The 19,140-nt window shown below is 39.8% G+C and overlaps 1 protein-coding gene across 3 annotated transcripts in view; it reads right to left on the reverse strand.

The window, feature by feature from the left end:
- Nucleotides 1–19,140, reverse strand: part of MACROD2 (mono-ADP ribosylhydrolase 2) — an 836,463-nt gene that overhangs the window by 51,398 nt on the left and 765,925 nt on the right. For 2 of the 3 annotated variants that reach the window (XM_029961673.1, XM_029961672.1), the window contains exons 10-11: nucleotides 16,068–16,148; nucleotides 3,290–3,355 (exon numbers count right to left, since the gene is read on the reverse strand). In XM_029961673.1, coding sequence (XP_029817533.1) covers nucleotides 3,290–3,355; nucleotides 16,068–16,148 — 147 coding nt within the window. The remainder of the gene's footprint in view (nucleotides 1–3,289; nucleotides 3,356–16,067; nucleotides 16,149–19,140) is intronic. The other variant, XM_029961674.1, reaches the window with a different exon arrangement.

Here is a 19,140-nt window from a genome sequence, read left to right on the forward strand (position 1 = left end):
ACTGGGCTTCCATCCATTCACTGGCCATTACTGATCTGATTGTCTTTCCTAAACAAGAGGTAAACTTACATTCCAATACTGCCAGATCAAGTCTATATTTCAATTCCTCACAATACAGCGAGAGAAATAGCTATTGGTTTCATGGGTAGGCTGGTGTTGCTATTTGCTCTGAAATTCCTTTTTTCATTTAATCCATCTATTTTGAGAAAAAACAATTATGCCATTCCTAACTTTAATCATGTCCATGAATCCCATTGAAATCCAAATGATTAAATGCAAATGCTTTCCTGAAAATAGAAGCTTTCATGAATCAGGACTGAAAATTTAGCAAGTCCCTAAAAACATGTGGCTTGGAGTTTTTTAATGGCAGAGCAGGCAGGTAAAACTACTTCAGCTAATAGATACAAGCGATACCTGAATTCAAAAGAATTTTTAAACTTTCGCTGTTGCTTTTTCTGCGTAATTTTTATAGTTCTAAAACCTTTATAAGCTTTTGTTTTCATTTCTAGGCTTTCATTTCTTTCAAAAGACTTGTCTCTGATGATTCTGACAAATTTTTTTTCCTAATATAGCCATCGAGTATATTTAACTACCTTGAAACAAGAGCTCAGAACCACCTGCCATGTTGTTTCTCCATGTGTTAAGTGTGAAGTTCATTGATGATAGACTGGAGGCCAGACTTTAAAAAAACCCCACACATAATAGCTGAAAATTTTCAGTCTTCTCAGACTATTACTGCTTTTTCACTAACATAGGTTTCTATATAATGTATATTTTTCTCTATAATATCACTATATTTTTCGCTATAATAAGAATATATAAATATTCATGTAATGGACTGGGTAAGAATACAGTGTCAATTTTTTTGTCCTATATTTTCTTTCACAGTATCAAGGATATGATTTGTCCCACTCAGATGAAAGTTATGCTTTTTGGTTTAGAAAATACAAATAAGAACTTTAACATTTAATGGCATTGCTCATAACAGCGATTGCTTGTAGTGTTTAGAAATGTTTTAGGCATACAACCGAGGACACTGGAAAACCAGGTAACCTTCCAGTGCCAAGAGAGGGCACAGAAGAGAGAGCAGCAACCTCAAAGTTCCTGGTGATGCTTTGTCTCTGCAATGCATAGACTGGAAAGCAGCAGCAACTCATTAGGTAGATGTAACTAACTTGAGATAATTGTGCCCCTCTGTTCCTGTCACTATGTCAACCAGGAGGGATAATTGTTAAGCCAAATAATTTTTTTCCCTGTAACACCGTGTGTCTGTGGCTGAAGAGGTGATTAATGGGCTGTGCGTGGGCACAATGCTGTCTTTAGGCTTATACCTAAACCGCGTTCCTAAAGAATGACGTTTTCTGGATCCTAGACTTTAAATGTCTGGATCTTTTCTCTGACGCTCTCCCTGAGAGTAACAAAACATGACTACCAATGTAAGATAGCACAAGAATGTACCCCATGGTTCTGATAAACCAGCTCTGACAGCTCGTATTGCTACAAGTCGTAATGACGGTTTTGGGAAAAACACAATGCATTTAAGACATCTACAGTAGCGAAGTAATAATTCTGAGAGGTAAATATTCCTTCATTTTCTTGGGATAAAAGAAATGCATTTAATTCAAACTGTTTTGTGAACCAAAATAGCAGGGAAATATACACCCCATCAGAGTGACTATCACTGACAAGCACAGGGGGCTGTATTGGGCATCTGTAGATGCTATAACTGGGTTTAACAGAAACCTCTGCAGCTGCAGCCAGGAGCTCTGGGTAGTAGTAGTTCTTAGGTGAGCTGGTAGCCAAGCAGTACATGGTATGGTTAAAAGCTCAATATTGCTTGGAAAAAGATATGCCCCAGCCTAGTCAGAGATTCAAAACAGAGTCTCGATTCTGACAGAACAACTCATTCTTCTCCCTGGTCCCCTTTGCCTGTTTAAAATATGACTAGCACAAAAGTGAAAAACCCAGGAAAGGAAATGTGGTTGCCCTCCAGCATTCACGAAACACCACTGCATGCTTATCTTGGGGAGGATAAATTTTGCTGAAGTCCATGGCAATCTAGTTTATTCTTTAATACTGTGTGCCAAGGGCTTCATCTTCCACTGCCTGCCCCACGTGAGGACATACAGAAGAGGTGATAAAGAGGACATAAAACACAGAAGGACTTGAAGCACGTGTGGACAGCCTCAGATGTTAGCACTCAGCTGCAGAAGAGTGACCTGTGGAGGGCAGGCAGTAAAAAGCTGCAGTTCCACGTACACAGTGCCCAATGCACAGGACAAAAAGGAGGACCCTTGTTACCACAATGAAGGAAGCAGACCAGATAAGTCAGGAATCTAGGCCTTCTAAATTTATCTGCTGTGTTTGCTGACTGGCCTTCTTCAGCTCAATTTCTCCACATACTGAAAACAATCTGATTAAAACAATCTGATTAAAAAGAAGTTTCAAAGCAAACCATTTAATTCCCCCTGGATTAAGTATGTTTAGGCAACATTATGCATTACAATGAGAAAAAAACCAACCATATGAGAAAAGCATTGTGTTACATGTAATATTTCACTAAAAGAAATACTTAAGAATTAAGGGAATATATAGACATTTTCATTTCCACTTTGGCTCTTTTGGTAACTGATTAATTCTAGCTGTCTCTTGCACTGAACAGAGGTGGGCAGGATGAAAAAACCAACCATAAACAGAAAAGAAAAATAGAAAACCTATTGTGAGCACAGAGTGACACTGTATTTCAACATACTGAGCTCACTATTATTTATAAGCATGTCACCTGCAAAACCCCCTGCTTGTGAACTCTGACATTCACTCACAGCATAATCAATATCTTTCTGTATGGATTTAAATTTTCAAAACTGCTGAGACTTGTGCAGATATTTTTTAAAAACTTGAAAATACCTTCTAAAATCTTCCAAAGTTGAGTTTTCATCAAAAGGAGCCTCCTGCCTGCTTCCTTCTTCTCCAAATTTCCTATTCCCCCATTTCTATTCTATGCAGAGGGGAAAAAATTATTTCTTGCTAGTGAGAAAATTAGCTAGAGGGAGTTCACCTTAAAGGGAGAATGTAGAGCTAGTAAGCTGGAGAGGGAAGTCTGCATTCCTGCACTGCAACACATCCATTCATAATGAATGAAGTTTCGGTCTCTGATGGGAGAATTGCTCAAGATCTGAGCTAATCTGGTGAAAGTGTCCAAACATTCCCCTTCAATAGCACTCACTGAGTTTATTGTTCACCAAGTGGATAAAGCCTAAGATAGGCCTTTAAGGAGCTGGGCACAAACCTGCTTCTTGGCTCTGCGCCTCAGTTTCATCAGTGTTTTGCTTCTCCGCAGTGCCATCACCACCTATTGAGAAAAACACATAAAAATTATTTATGATACATCTTTTTATTGGTAACAGTAGCAGCAATATTAATTGTATCCAATTCAGCACAAACTGTTAATTTACAGCAAGGCTCTGTGATAAAAGAGGAGAGATGTAAAGGTAAACTGAAAACACCTGCCAACAGGACCAGTTCCATTTAAACCAGGCATGTTTTCATATCTTAGGATGAGGATTATAGATTTTATCTCAATAGGCTCACTGAAAATAATGATACCAAATAAAGGGATGCTTCCCTAAACATTCTCTGCAATAAATGAAATTGTTACTTGAACTTCATCTATGTATTTTATAAAGAGTTTTTTCCTAGGATTATTTTCCTCCAGTAACATTTCCCCAGGATCCTTGAAGTGGCTGTGTTTCTGACTTGCAAAACTCCCTTGAATGCCTATGGAAGGTAAGAATCACCTGAACTGAATTTTAAAGCAAAAGCCACAATGCCACTTAACATAAAGTATAAAAATGCATCACAAACAACTGTAAAGAAGAGAGCAAATCAAACCAAAGTAAGATTGCTAGGACAGAATGCATTTTTCCCCTTTTTACATTCACATTCATTCCCAATTTTCTTTCCTACTTTGCATTCATTATCCATTTTCTACCCTTTTAGAAGGCAGGTAGCAAACAGTGAATTACCACCAAGAACAGTAATACCCTGGGCAATGTCTATGGCTCTCTTAACCTTTGCTTGCCCTGGTGAGAAATATATTAGGAATTCTGTATTTTCAACGATGGAGAAGGCTCTTTTAGCTTCATAATAATATGAGAGGCTGCAGTGCAGCATGCGGGATCAGATGCGATGGCCACGCTCCCTCCTTTCCAGCACGACGAGAACAGCTGAGTACCAGCCTTAATGAGGCATTTGAAAAACTGACTGCTGAGCATATACACTGGGAGAAAGGAAATTCATTCCCAGGCCTGGAAATAGCTTGATAATGATACACATATTTTTTTTCTGTGATCTTTGGTGGCTCCCGGGTTTTTGTGATTAGAGCTTCTCTAAAGTGACACTGCTAAAGTTCCTCAACTCACTTTTACTTAGCACATGGAACCTGGTGAAGGGAACAGCAGTGGTCCAAATGCGATTAGGTGGATGGAAGGAAAACAGAGGGAGCAGACAGCACAGACAGGCAGATGTACATCTGGTGGCACGCCACATCCAGCTCCTATTTAAAGGCTGAGCTATGATGCTTTCCCTCTTTCCAGCAGGCAATTCATCCTGCTATCCAGCAGATGGGACTAGTGGAGAAGTATTTCCAAGGCTGACCCTGCACAGAGCTGCTCCCAGGAGGAGAGGAGATGGAGCAGGAGTTTGACACCCCTCGCCTGAGATGGGGGAGGTGGGCAGGGTGCAGCTGATGGCCATCAGCGGGGACTCAGGCCTCCTGCCCCTCTGGTAACTCTTTGTCCTGATTCAAACCAGCCTTAATGGGTGACTTGCTAGAGTGATTTCTTAGCATATTAGTGAGCTCTAACCTGTTAAAAATCGCATTACATGGATGACCAAAATGGCTTGATAAAACCTGCTGGGTTTTTCCTTCCCCCGCTTGTAATCAAAAAGTATTACTTTCAAAAGCAGTGTTCTGCCTGTCCAGACACACTAGGAGGACCACATGCAAAATAGAAATCTAGCTGTACTAGAAGATAAACTTTTTTCTCCCCCTCCCTTTTTCTCTTAAAACACAGGCTTGGCACTCAGCAAGCTATGCAGCCATCAGTTCATAAATAAGAAAAAAAACCCTTTTCATCACCAGGATGTGTTTCAAAGGGATAAAGTCACCTACTTCAGGAGCTACAGAAAGAAAAAGTATGTTCAAGACAATCCTATAAAACAACAGTGCAGCAGCGCTGGAAAAATCTTTACCAGTAGGTCAGACCCAAGGAGGTTATTGCATCACTATGAAATGAGCAGTGCCAAAGCATAAAGGATTTAATTATGGTCAAGTGCAACATGTTTCACTCTGTGCAGAAAGACTTTACATTCAGAAAAAGCAGGTCAGACATAAATGGTAACTACTGATATATCACTGAAAAACATTTCAGCCATTACCTTACTGCATTCACAATGCAAAGCTCCATTTCCAGATGATACTTGTTTCTACATCCATTATAACAAGTATGACTATAGCCATGAGTTATTTGACTAAAACCAGGCATTTCAAGAGTTCATTTATGTTTATTGCAAAGGGACTATATCTCTTGTTTAAATCACTTACTCAGAGCAAACTTTAACTACGAGAGAAAGTTTAAGTGATCATCTGGTTCAGCAGACTATCTGTTTTTCCAATCCTAAATCTATTATTTCACTGGACATTCACTGTTTAAAGGTGGTCTAATAGAACAAAAATTACAGGATTCTCAACATGTTTTCCGTCTAACACTTTATTTTAGTCCCTTTAGAGAGAAAAATGTAAAAGACTTTAAGCAGGAACTTCACCTCTTGTACTCTGACCCACCGACTGACTGGATCGTGACATGAAAATTCATCTCCATCAGCATACTGAAAGTACGTGCTGTGCCTATCAAGTGACTTTGACAGAAATACAGAGAAGGGAATGCTAAAAAATGAAGAGTGGACAAGTGATGCTCAAGTAAATGACTTGCAGAAGGAAGGGTTAAACTCTGCTTGGCCTGGAAAATCTCTTTATCTCAGGAGAAAGGGAGAAAGCAGAGCACGAATACACCAATAAGAAAGCAAACTATAGGGTGGGGAAGTGACTAATCCCAAAGCCTCTGACAAACAGTTTTTTCCATTTTTAAAAAACTCTTCTAATGAGTGTCTTCTACTGATGAAGAGTCTTTCTGTAATTATTGCTCTCCATTGGAGCTGGGTGCAGAGCAAATGGAAAGGCTTTAAGAAGCACATGCTTAAGGCAAAGAGATGGAAATATATTTTACAAGAGTAGCAAGCCAATTTTTCCACCATATTTTTACTCACTCCTGGCTCTCCTTTTCTCTAGGCAGAAAAGCCAGAGCCAGTGCATTTCCCTTGAGTCTTCCCCATGACATTATTTATAATAAAAATGTCTTTTCCACTGGATGGCTTCTGCAGTATCTGCCATCATTCTCTTTCTACTACTGCAGCAATTGGTGATTGCATTTCCTTTAGGTGAAATCTGTCCTCACAATATCTGCTTTTCTATTATACTGGTAATTGAACAGCAATCTGTCATTCACTCCAAAGGAGATACAGGAAGTGGCAAACAACATGTCGCGTCATTTTAGGCCACCAACTGTAAATGATTTTGAGCCACATCACAAAAAAACCGGGAACATCTGTTTCTTTTCCCTTGGCATGACAGTCAGTTGAAAAAAAAGGCAGGAGATTGAGAATTACAGTAGCACCGCACAAACAAAATCAGACACTCAAATATATCTACTCCTGACCATACATTTTGCTTTCTCTTGCCAAGTTGACTATTGCCTGTTAGGTTCTTCCTCTCTCCGCTGGGTATTTTCTTTGAGATCATCAAGAAAATCCATGCCCCTCCCCCAACTGATATATTTGGTAGAAAAGAGGCTAAAATGGATCAATCAGCACGCTCAGCAAGCTGGCAAAGCGAGTAGCATTTCTAACTCAGCCTGAAAAGTGGATACTCTGAGAGTGCCTGCCCACTTTCTGTAACGAAGAGGCATTTAGCATGCACAGTGAGGTGCCAGATGCAGTAGCAGCCCCCAAATGAAGCAGATAATATGATAAATAATAAGCCAGCAGTCAGATGGGAGAGGGCTGGGACAAGATCCCCATGAAAGGACAGGGGACAAACTCTCAGAGCAGGTATTCTTCCATTTTCTCTCCAACAGCCTGGAGGCATGTGGCTTTTTACATCTTCCACTGTTCTTGTGACAAACATGGGAAGTCAAAAATATTAATAGCCTGCTGGCCTCTTGGCTCTTCCCATTTCGGAGCTGAGTAAGTGCTGGGTTTGCTCATACATCTACTCCTCCTCAGCAGCACCTTTCTTCACAAGCAACTGGCGACACGCTTAGAGCCAAGGCTAAAGTCAGTGTCTCAAAAACTGGTGCAAAAAGACATTTTTTTGGAAGAAAACAGAATTGTAGATAACGTATTTTTCATTTAAAAGAAGAAATTCTGCAAAATCTGTACAAACCAGTCTATTTTTACCCCTCCAGCACAGAATCATAGAATATCCTGATTTGGAAGGGATCCACAAGGATAATTGAGTCTAATTCCTGAACATAAATGTTATTAATAATAAAACTGTTTTCACTCCTGAGAAAGCTGTACTTATATCTTCCATAGGGTGTCACCAATCAGAGTAAGGTTTCTTCAAATGTCCTCCTCCTTCCCAGAGTAGAAATAAAAGTGACAGAGGGCCACCACCTCAGGTTCACATCTTTATCTGTGCAGGCACCGCATCCTGGAACACTAGATTTGATCCTGCTACATCCCTGCATCGCTCTGCCATACAAGTCTGGGAGCATCCTCTGGTTCTCTGGGTGGCCAGCAACCGTGGCATCTCTCTATTGGTTTGGCCTGTGCTTCTTTTTTCTATGACAAATGCAAACACAAACCAAGATCTGTCAAACAAAGGTGCCAGTTTTGATTTATCTTTTTTACAGCACAAAAATATTGCCATGGTAATCATACTAATGACATGAAGTTCCTTCTTGTACAAGAGGGAAACTAATTAATGAGAAAATTAAAAATATAGGCCTTGATCTTACAGCTGTTACATTCTGCACACAAGTAGATAGGCTGGCATCAGTGAAACTCCTAAAATGTGAGTAGAAAGCACACGTGTATCCATATAGAAACTCAAGATTATATAGCCTGCAACCATTTTCAAACTGTTCCAGTGGCAAAATTATATCAGACATAAACCAAGAAGCACATACACACAAAGGCCATTATTGCAGAACTACAAACACATTAAAATGAATCATTAGGGTGGTGGCCTGAGGTTACCGAACACTTTCAGTTTGCATTTTAATTTCTTTTAATTAAATTATGATTTAGGTCAGTTTTAATCACTACTTGTATATAACCCCTCTGGGGTAAATTTTAAGAAGGGTTAGTAACGAGTTATCTGCGGTAATTGTTTAATGGAGTTATGAGACTTCTTCCCTCTCTGCTGCTTCAACAATTCACCTCATTGCAGACACAGCCCTGTGAGTGCACCCAGCCCAGCAAAGCTGTCAGCCCAATAAATAACAGGGTTCCATTTCCATGCAGCATTTTGCCCAGGAGCGTGGGAAAAGAATGACAAAACTGTAGCTTGAGTGGATTATCTCAGAAGTTAAAAATAGCACTATTGTATTTCACCTATTTACTGTCCTGAGAAATACAGGAGTGTCAGCTAAAGCCCCACTGAAGTCACCAGGCGTGTTCCCCTTGCCTCTCTCCTCCGTGGGTCACACACTAGGCAAGTAACTTGGCTTTGCTATGCCTCTCCTGGCTAAAGAACAGGGGAGAACAGCTACAGCACAAATGAGGTGCTTGGAAGACAGGAGCACTCTGAATTGCCCCAACTCACTTCATACCTAGACTGGTGGGAATGCTGTGTTTGGCTTTTCACTGGGTGCAATTCTCCATCGACTCGGGTTGTGCAGTACAGGTGCCAGGGAGGGGACATCAAACATTTCATTGCCAAGGATGCTGAGCACTGCTATTTCTGTGACTGTTTAAAACATTATGAAGGCAGACATCTCCTGGAAGCTCAAGCTGACCAACATAACCAGAATATGGATGGACATCACACCCTAGATGTCACAGCCCATGCAGAGGACAAAGATAGAACTGGCACTTTGATGGAAAAAAATACACACACTGCTGCAAAGGTATTATCACTGTTATTACAGTGTATAAAAGGAGAGAGAAATCACTTATGTGAGTTGATGCATGCTCAAGAGCAGCATGGAGGAGCGCTGACTCCTGGCCCTACAGTTAGTCCTATCCAAGAGACAGAGAAAGAAAGGGACCTCATGCGTGAAGGTCACAATACAATCACAAATTTTGTCATTACTATATCAATTTACTCTTTTTTCTTTCCTGGTATGCCTAAGGACTGACTAACTGCACACCACAAAAGACAGCCACACAGCTTCTTTCTCAAGCTGTCAAAATAAAACATGAGACCCATTACAATTTTTCACAAATTGAGGAAACAGACAGAGAAGCCATAGAGGAGAATACACTCATTAAAAACAGCATAAAATGCAAACAAAACCATGGACTATTTTGCATCAGTGTTTCAGAATGAAGGGACCAGCCCTGTCGTCTCCTGCACTGGACTCGAACAATTGCGATGGTTCACTGTTATTCACATCATGCTTAGAAATGAGCAATGAATTCCTTGACAGATGAGGCCCCTGCAGGTACGCCGGTGCGTGTCACCATGTAGAACTCTCCTCTGACAACATTGCATTAGTCACTTTAGTAACTTAGTATTTTTCACCTTAGCTCATCTCAGGAGGAAGAATATCTACTCCGGAGCATTCAGGGCAAAACCAGGAATTGCAACTGTTTGCCTGGTGTGGTTACACAGACGTACATTAGGTCACTAAAACAAACCCAAATGAGTAAATGGCCAACACAACAGGACTGTACATCACCTGTGGAGGCCAAAATGAGCTGTGTTTCCCAAGTCATCTTGTGTAGCCACTGCACGGCAATTTAATGGAACAGCAGAAACCACTTCAGTGATGAAAAGATTCTTCTAAGAAGTGTTTGCTCAAAGAGCAAATACAACTCAAAATACAGATAACATCCTGTTTTACCCCTGGCTAAGTGGAAGGTGATCACCCAATATTCTGAAAGCTGTAATCAGTCAAGACAGATGGTGGACTTCAAAACAGAAGTGAAAAGAGAAGCTATCAACCACAGTGGATGGGGGTTAATAGCCACCCTTTAAATATAACCCATCTGCATTAAGGTGAAATGTTTCACAGGCATGTTTGATACACATGCTTCCCAGGGAACTTCTTCTGTAGTACTTTATCTTCATTTAACATTTTATTTAAGGATTAGGTCTAGTGGCAAAAAGAAGACAGCAACTTCTAAGCCATCTTAATAAGAAGGAGCACTTTTAAGGCTGAGTAAGTGACTGTGTGTTTTTTGAAGTATAATTACGTGTCTTGACGTTCATTTTTAGTAGATTATCAGTGGAGCAGAAATTCACTGAAGAATATGACTGCCCTGTGGGATGTAAAGAAGGAGTGTAGCTACAATTTATCAAATGATAAAGGCCTGCTTGCTATTAACTGCAGAACATTTAAAAACTAATCAGAAGTCAAAGCTAGTTAATATTAATTCATACCTTAGAGAGAAACAATCAGGCCTGCACAGTGTTGGAGGGCCTAAGAGAAGATGCTTTGTACCCCCCTGTGTAATGGTAGCACAGAGCAGCTGCTGTACACATCCCCCCAGCCCCAGAAAGGATGGAGCCCACATCAGCAGAATGCAGCATAAGCCAAGTGCTGTGGACTCTGGTGGTGGGTGCATACACTATATCTCTCCCCGTGAAGCTAGGGAGTGAGCAGCACAGCTGCAAAATTCATGGTATACTGTTGCCGTGGAATTTTGGTGCTGAAAAAATCTCCAGAGCAGTTAATTAGGGGTGAGATAAGAAAGGGTTTATTTGCCAAGGTTAAGATGTTACACGACATGCTCAGGCCGTGCCTGAGATGTTACATTTTATAATACCATCCATCCAATCCCAGATGTGTCCACCCTGTGGCCTTTACTCTGGACCGCCTCGGGGTCCACCCCCTGAGAAATGGGTCTGGGGGTTTTGGGACCCTCTGTTCATCCCACCTTCCTCTTCATCAGAGCACAAAGGGTACATAGTTACCTAATTCTTGACTGTATTCTGTGGTTTAGGCCCTGATATGCTGTTCTGCCAACAATCTAGGCCTTGCCTTGACAAAAGACTAAACATCTCTGCTGTGTTCAGGAGTAGGATTGATATAGGGAGCATAGAATGGGGTAAGAGGGCTAAGGAATGTATAAACAAGGGTGCTAGAGAAAGGGAAAGGGACAAGGGACAAAGGAGGGAGGGGTTGCTGCTTTTAAAACCTACTTATAAAACTTATAAGTCTTACAAATATTAGAAAAATAAAAAACCATTAGGGGCTTAAGGCATCAATACAAAGGAGAAGCAGGAGTTAAATGTGTTAATCTCACAATTAAAGGACTAAGCCTGAGTCTTACACACTGAGTTTTATTTTCTATTCCCAAAACTATGTGTTTTTTATCATTGCGTGAAAACATTTTTGGGAGAAGGGATAAGGAGCCAGGGTGTCTCCCTCTCAGTGAGCATCCTACTGAATGGCTCTGACCTGCTGGACCAATGAGTTGTCAAGATCAGATGCCATTTCATTTCACCTCATTTCTGCTGTGTACTCCAATCACCAGACTGACATCTCCCATGGACAGAGCATCCACCAAGTCATGCAGGTGCCTGCTGGTGAGCCTGGACTCCTGACACTGCCAAGCAACATTTCAGACATGTGATGTTACCCTTGAAAGACAAGAGCACAAAGTGTGATGACCCCATCAGGCGAAGGAACCAACTCTTATCAACTCTCTTAAAGGTGATTTGTGTTCATTTTGACCTTCCTGGCTTGGCTTATCCATCAAACTTTTCTCCTTCCCACCAAGTGAATGGAAAGCAGATAAAATTCATCCTGGATGAACAACTTGAACAGTCCAGCTCCTCACACAGACACTGAGCCTCAGCACAGGTGATCATGGGAGACCAACAGCCTATCAATCTATCAGGAGGAATCTGAGCATTCATCTGGGGAGTAGCATATGAGAAAAGCTGGAGCAAGACAACTTGCAGAGCTCTAGGTCTGTCTTCACATCCCTTGAAGGTCCTGACCTCAAGAGGGACAGAAACGGCTTTCGCTGCATGGATTGATAATTTTTCTGCCGGAAGAGGAGAAGATCAGGTATTTGTGCTGCTGTTACCAGATGTATTACTTATCTTTGACACAATATTGATCCGCACAGACCATGGTGGGAATGGATTGGGCAGCTCTTGGGCAGGCTCCATGTTATATCTGAGAAATCCCATAAAGAAGGAAAGGGCAAACAGTTTTGCTTATCCCACTATTGGGAAAATCTAATGCACACCCCATGCTGTTCATTACATACGGGAGGATGTGTGGGGTGGTAGGTAAGAGAAATGAGGAGCATTTTAAATTTTTGGTTTTTTAGGCTTTTGTAGAAATGGTTTGCTTTTGCTTGGTGACAACAAATAGGATGAGAATGGGCGACCTGTGGCATTTGTGCCAACTCGTGGCCGCTACGCTGTGACAAGCACTGCCATTTTGTCTATGTAACTATTTTAGGATTGTGTTATGGAGCTACTGAAGTCAGACGTGCTTGGTTTTGTTTAGTGCCAAACACATCTTGCTCACCTGAGACTTTAAAATCACTCAATCATTGAATACACCTGACTGAGGGAAAGGCAAAATTATCTCTGGCTGCTTTTACTCTCCCAGGATGCAGGAAAGGGGAGGGAGGAAAAAAAAAGAAAATCACACTGCATGTTTGCACATGTAAAACCCGAAACACTGCAGGGAACCTGGGAGTAAAGGATGTTTCTCCAAGTATCCAGTCTATCCATTTCCCCAGATAGTATCCCTATAATGAAAAACTACCAAATACAGCCATTGACATGAGAATCTGCTGTGCAGTTCACACTTGCTTTTCTCTATCAACAATCTGGAGGCAGAGAACAATCTATCTAATAGTATAATAACAGACACCATTAATACTTTAGAGGTTCAACATAAAATTGCTTTCATTAGCATGTCAAGTGTTTATTTTAGCTTACTGCAAAACAAGCTCCTTTCATACAGCCACTTACTCAACTTCCCTTGATTGCAAAGAGGGTAATAATGAAGGAACCTACTTTCCCTGATCTTCTGTGAAGGTTTGTACATGCACTGAAAAGATATTGCTCTATTACCGCTAGCCAATGAACCAGCCTGGCATGCTGGAGAAAAATATTACAGCAGAAATATTACTGTGGAATAGGTTTTAGAGACTGCCACGAGGGCAGGCATGAGGCTGGTAAAATTGCAAGTTGTATTCCCATCTTCAGTCTAAAAGGACACTGACAACTAAGCAAAGGAAAATATATTGAGCTCTGCCTGTGCCTCAGCGTATATTTGTTAAATATTTTATTGCTAGTCATGTTACTAAGGGGAAAATAATATCTTATGTTAAATGTAAGTATCTTTGGACTTGCTTCTATTGCTAAAAGCTACGGGTTGGGTTTTTGTGGGCTTTTTTGTTTTGTTGGTTGTTTTTTTGTTTACTGTGGTTTTTTGGTTTTGTGATTTTTGCGTGGGTTTTTCTTCTTTTTTTTTTTTTTTTTTAAACTTAAAGCATGTGAACTATCCCAAAGCCAAAACACACTGAACCATAAAGCACTTCAGTTTTACTGTGAAGGAAATTCAACCAAGTTGACCTCAGGAAGAGTTTGGCTTTATTATGTTTTATTCAAGACTGTTTATATGCCTTAGCTTTTCAGTAATTCTTTTTATTTTTAAAAGAAAATAAAACAAGAGAACAACGTAGCTTTTTGGAAGTGAAGACAAACTGCTACCTAAACAAAATTACTCAGACACGTAATTGTGGTTTATGTCACATAGTTGGAGTTTTCATAATCTCCAAGGCTCTCCATTAAAAGTTCTTTTAATTACTCAAAACCAACAGCTAATAATTAGATCAGGAGGAACTAAATCTTCTTCTCAGACAAATGTGTGCAAATCCCATTTACTTCAATGGAAATGGCTCACAGGTGTAATACATTAGACTCTAGCCACTCGGCAACCTTATAGGAATTCAGTGTCTGAAGCCCAACTGCTTGTCTCCTCTTCCAGAGGCACAGGTAATACCACAGAAATCCAATCCAGGTTTCTCCCCAGGCCCCTCAGCAAACACTTTAATTACTTATATTTCCCACATCACAACGACTCTCAAGTCTAAATTTAGACTTTCAATCCTAAACATTACAGGTCCAGTTCCTGCCTAAGGAGACGACGGCTCCGTCACCAGCTAGATTAAATCCTACAGCAGTGATTATGTTTTACAGACTTCAATTCTGCATCAGCAAAATCTACTGTATGGCATCAAATTCAAGGAGTTCAGGCATTTTACAGCTCAAGGATAATGCAATCATTCCCTTGCCATACTATTTACTTCACCCTTCCAATGCATTTATTTGTGCTCCATAAAGTGAACTGTAAGTCACCAGGAAACATAGACAGGCACAGGAAAATAGGAAACTGCATCTAGTGAGCCATGAAAATAGTGAAACAGCATAAGCAAATTTTCAAATGGAAGGAAAACCTCACAGTTTTGCAAAACTTTTTCCTGTTGTTTTGGGTTTTGGGGGTTTTTTTAAAGACACTGATACAATGAAAAGTTTTAGCCACATTCCATGTAAGAATATATCATAAAGCTATTATTGTTTCTCCTGTTCAGGAATATTGAAAGCGACAACACGATCCCACCCGCTGGTTAGCCTGCATACAAATGGACATGTGGTTTGTCATCGCTGAATTCTCTAATCCAAACATAAAATTGGTATTTTAATATCATCTAGGTTCAGTGTAGCATGAAAGGAAAGACACCCAGGCGGGATGAAATTTCTTGGGTCCCCCACACCTTCCCGGCGATGACAGCTATTGCTTTAAGTACTTGCTATTAACAACCAGTCACAATGTTAGTGACAGGATGTTACTAGCAGTTACTTAAAGTGATAGATGTTAACATTTTTCTGCTCTTTATGACTCACACTATACACCAGTCAGAATATTTTAGGAGCTGAACACACGGCGCTAGGTCAAAATGCTGAAGATTGTGGAGCCACTGGTTGAGGTGCAGAATGAGATGTGTCATTTGAGGAACATTAGGTCAAAGAGAATCCATGATAAGGAACTGTTATGGATTAAAGATTAAGGTTCATCCTTTTAAATGTTTCACAGAAGGGGAATTTTTTCAGCACTGGGGAGTTTTGCTCTTCCACATATCTGAGAGCCACGTGAAACTGTGCACTCTGAATATAAGTCTTTGATGTTAACATCTTTTAACAACTCTACTAATGAGATACAGATTAAAAAAAGATACTTTGATCCAATTTTAGAACAACACAGATCACATTTACCTCTGTACACATGGACAAGCTGCTCTGTGAAGACTCAAGTGCAGGAAGTACTTTTAGAGGAACAACACAATAGGCATAATCTGACCATGGAAACTACACTGCATAAGGTCTAGAGAAATAAACACTACGTGAAGGAAATGGATACAGCAAAAATTTCTTGTAGAAAACGAAAGTTGTGTTTTGCAGCAGCTACCAACTTAACCAACCAGACTATGACCCAAGCCCTGCACAACATGCACTACATTTGGTTTTATTAATTACGTAAAGTCAGAACAGGTTAGAGATAAAACAGCTGCAATTTATCAAGATGTATCAGCAGTTCCACCCATAAAAATAGCATTTATAACTGTGAATCTTCCTTGGGATGAAATATACTTCAGAAGACTTATGATCTAGGACAAAAAGAACTTTCCAAGTATGTGCAAACAGCATCATTAACCGAAAGTTTTCCAGTTCTTTCCTAAGAATTCAAAGTAAACTTTTCCAAATGTAAAACTGATTAATAGCTCTGAAAAACTGTCAGACCACCTACCTTCAGCATCATCCTGCAGATCCTCAGGCTGCTCTGCTTTGCTCTTTGTGGGAGATGGAGTTTGGCCTTTTTGTTCCAATCCTTATTTGAACATAAAAAATTACAAATTTATGTATATTACTTTTGAAACTGTTTTAGTTTATCAGAAATTATCCTGTGTGATACCACAACTATAAGTACATTTTATTTCAGCGCTCCATTCAGTACCCAATGCCTATCTTTCTTTATTAAAATTAATTGCTGCATCATTTGTTATAAAAGTTATAATAGGTATCTTTCAGTCCACAGTGAAGACAGCCGTGAAGAAAGCTCACACTGAAATAACATACTCCTTCACAAGCTCTTAATCTCTTCAGAAATAATAAAAAAATAATGTTGTAATTCCTAGTTCTAGACATAGTATATATTCTACTGCATTATGGAACCAAGGAGAAATAATCTGAACAAAATGATTTTTCCCTCTCAGCTCAATTTTCCATTCACGGTTGTAACACAGTAACAAATGAATATTGACTGAAATTAGTAATGAAATGAAAGGTAGGGAAGCAAGTTTGATAGTGAAGTAAAGTTAAGGAAATTAAAGCTTTACAAGATAGAAATGTTATGGCTAAAAAAATCCATTCCAACCAGTAAGTAAGGTGAAGATGGAGGAAAAGGAGTAAAACAAGTAACTGAGGCACAGTCAAATGTGAGATCTCCCTTATTTGTAGGAACTGAAGTTCACAGTGTCTAATATCAGGTGATTAAACTTTAAAAACTATGAACTTTTTCTACAACATTTTCAAAATATCCTGTCATCTTTACATAAAGGATGAAATTACTATTTGTTTTCTATGATACACCTTGAGGCACAAACTGGTAGCACAGAAAGCCTGTTAGTAAAAAGAGAGGCCAAGCTCGAAATTAGGCAGAAAGGGTATTCATAAATTAAGACGTTTAACGAAAGCAGGTTCCCTAATTAAAACATTCTTCAAACATCATTGCTTAACAACGAAAGCAGTGACTGGCAGACAATTAAAACTCAATTCATTGCACCTACTGAATGTATTCAACCGCGACGGGAAAATGACTTTCTGTCATTAGACTTTCTGTTAAACCTTCTGATTCGTTGTGGTCAAAAGAAAACACAGTTTTGTGCATGATGCAAAGAAACCTTGACCACTTGTAACTGGGAAATTTAGAAAGAAGTGACCTCACTTGATTCACCCTTATTGCCTCACCATGAAAAAATGAGAATTATGGTATTACTTCAAACTGATTGGCTAATTAATAACTGGGAAAAAACTATCTACATGTGTATTATATATTGCTTAAGTGTTCTGAAAACTCCCAGGGTCTCTTCTGCTGTCACACATAGCCCTCTCAATGATCTACTCTTTATGCTGGAGTTTCTTAAGAGATATTTTGGCAACCAGATACCTCATAAAGAACTCTGCTCTGCTAAGAGCAGTAGATTCTCCCCTTTTATCTTCTACCCTTCCACAATTACATATATCTAGAACCAAAGTGCTGAAAGTTTCAAACCAGGAAGTATGAAAGTAGTAAGTGAGGATGTGGAAAGGGAATTTGCAGGGCCAAGGGGTAGTTGGACTCTACTGTTGGTAGGTAATCCTTGTGGGTCCTTTCCAAATGAGGGTATTCTATGATTCTGTGAGCATTGTGTTCATTCAAGAGACAGAAAACAGAGCGAATCGTTGGCTTTGCATGGAGCCCAGGGAAGAAAGAAACATCATCCTGCCTGCCCTCCTGAGAAACTGGTTATTCTGTACTTATGCTCAAAAAACCCAGAAGAACTACGGATTGGAAAGGTGGCAGGGTAGCTCAAAATGTCAATAAAAATTCCAAAATGGGGATCTGGATGTGAGTAATTAAATTCCATCTCACTTGCTTAATTTTAAGTAATGAGTATTATGCAAAAAAACGCACAAACAACGAAAGACCAAAATGAACATTGATCTTACAAATTTCTATTAGAATGGAATTTCTCTTTCTTTCTAGAACTCCTTACAGCTCATGGTATGAATTTACCCTTAGCAATTGGTAAATAAAGCCAGTTACTGCAGAGCAGAACAAGCTTTGAGGTTTGGCTTGGTACCAGGTGGTAGAGTGTTCCTGACAGCACCTAATACAGGACATGTCATGTGTCATGTCATCATGTTTGCTCATCTAAATTTGAAATTAAAACACAATATTTTGAGGAAAACAGGAGTTTTCAAGTGCTAAGAGGAATTTCTTTCTGGAGTGGTGATAATGTAAGAGTAACCACCAGAAATACCGTGGGGAAAAATACAGGCGAAAGCTGCCAAATAAAGACACGCTTTGTCAACCCTTTAAGGGGGTTCCTCAGGAGCAATGCTGATAGAGGCCAACAAGAATTTCAATACAAAAGAGAGATCCTGTAAATAACCGGACTTGTAAAGACTGATTCCTGCCAACACTCTCTTTTAAAAAATAACTTGAGTATTTATAGTGGACCATACCAACATATGGCTTCTTTGGTTCCAATGCCACTCTGAACTTTCTGCTACATTCTCTCTTTTGGTTGAGAACGGTTCACACCAGGGGACTGAATCAATAGAAATGCTTCAATCAACACTTGCCCCTCTAGTGATGAATTTTATCATCCAACCAATCTGTGAAGCTTCCTCCAGTCCCACATGTCAAATGTCAATCAAGTTTAAGTGCAAATGTCCAGCCTGGTCTTTCAGGACTATCTGAATACATTAGATAATGTAACCAACATCTTAATTGACAGCACAAAGAAGGAGAGGAAGGAGGGCATGCATTCAGAGAAGTCAGAACTGTTACTATCTCAAAAGAAATGATCTTTTTGCACTCTATAAAGAACCTTCAAAATGCTCACAAAAGGATGTAAAGGCAGCATCTCAGGAGAATAAGATTTCAATCACAATTTCACTTCTTTTCAGCAGAAATCCCTCATTCCAGAGACAGAAAAGGACTTGCTTGGGCTTCAAAATAAAATCTTTTTATCATGCTCAAAATACAACTCTTAAGCCTTTCAGCTCTCCAATTGTATGTATGTCCTTCATGATAGTTAGCCAAATATTACAGC

Source organism: Manacus vitellinus, unplaced genomic scaffold (assembly GCF_001715985.3).
Source record: "Manacus vitellinus isolate BGI_N305 unplaced genomic scaffold, ASM171598v3 scaffold_38_pilon, whole genome shotgun sequence".
In the NCBI taxonomy this organism is placed as follows: domain Eukaryota; kingdom Metazoa; phylum Chordata; class Aves; order Passeriformes; family Pipridae; genus Manacus; species Manacus vitellinus.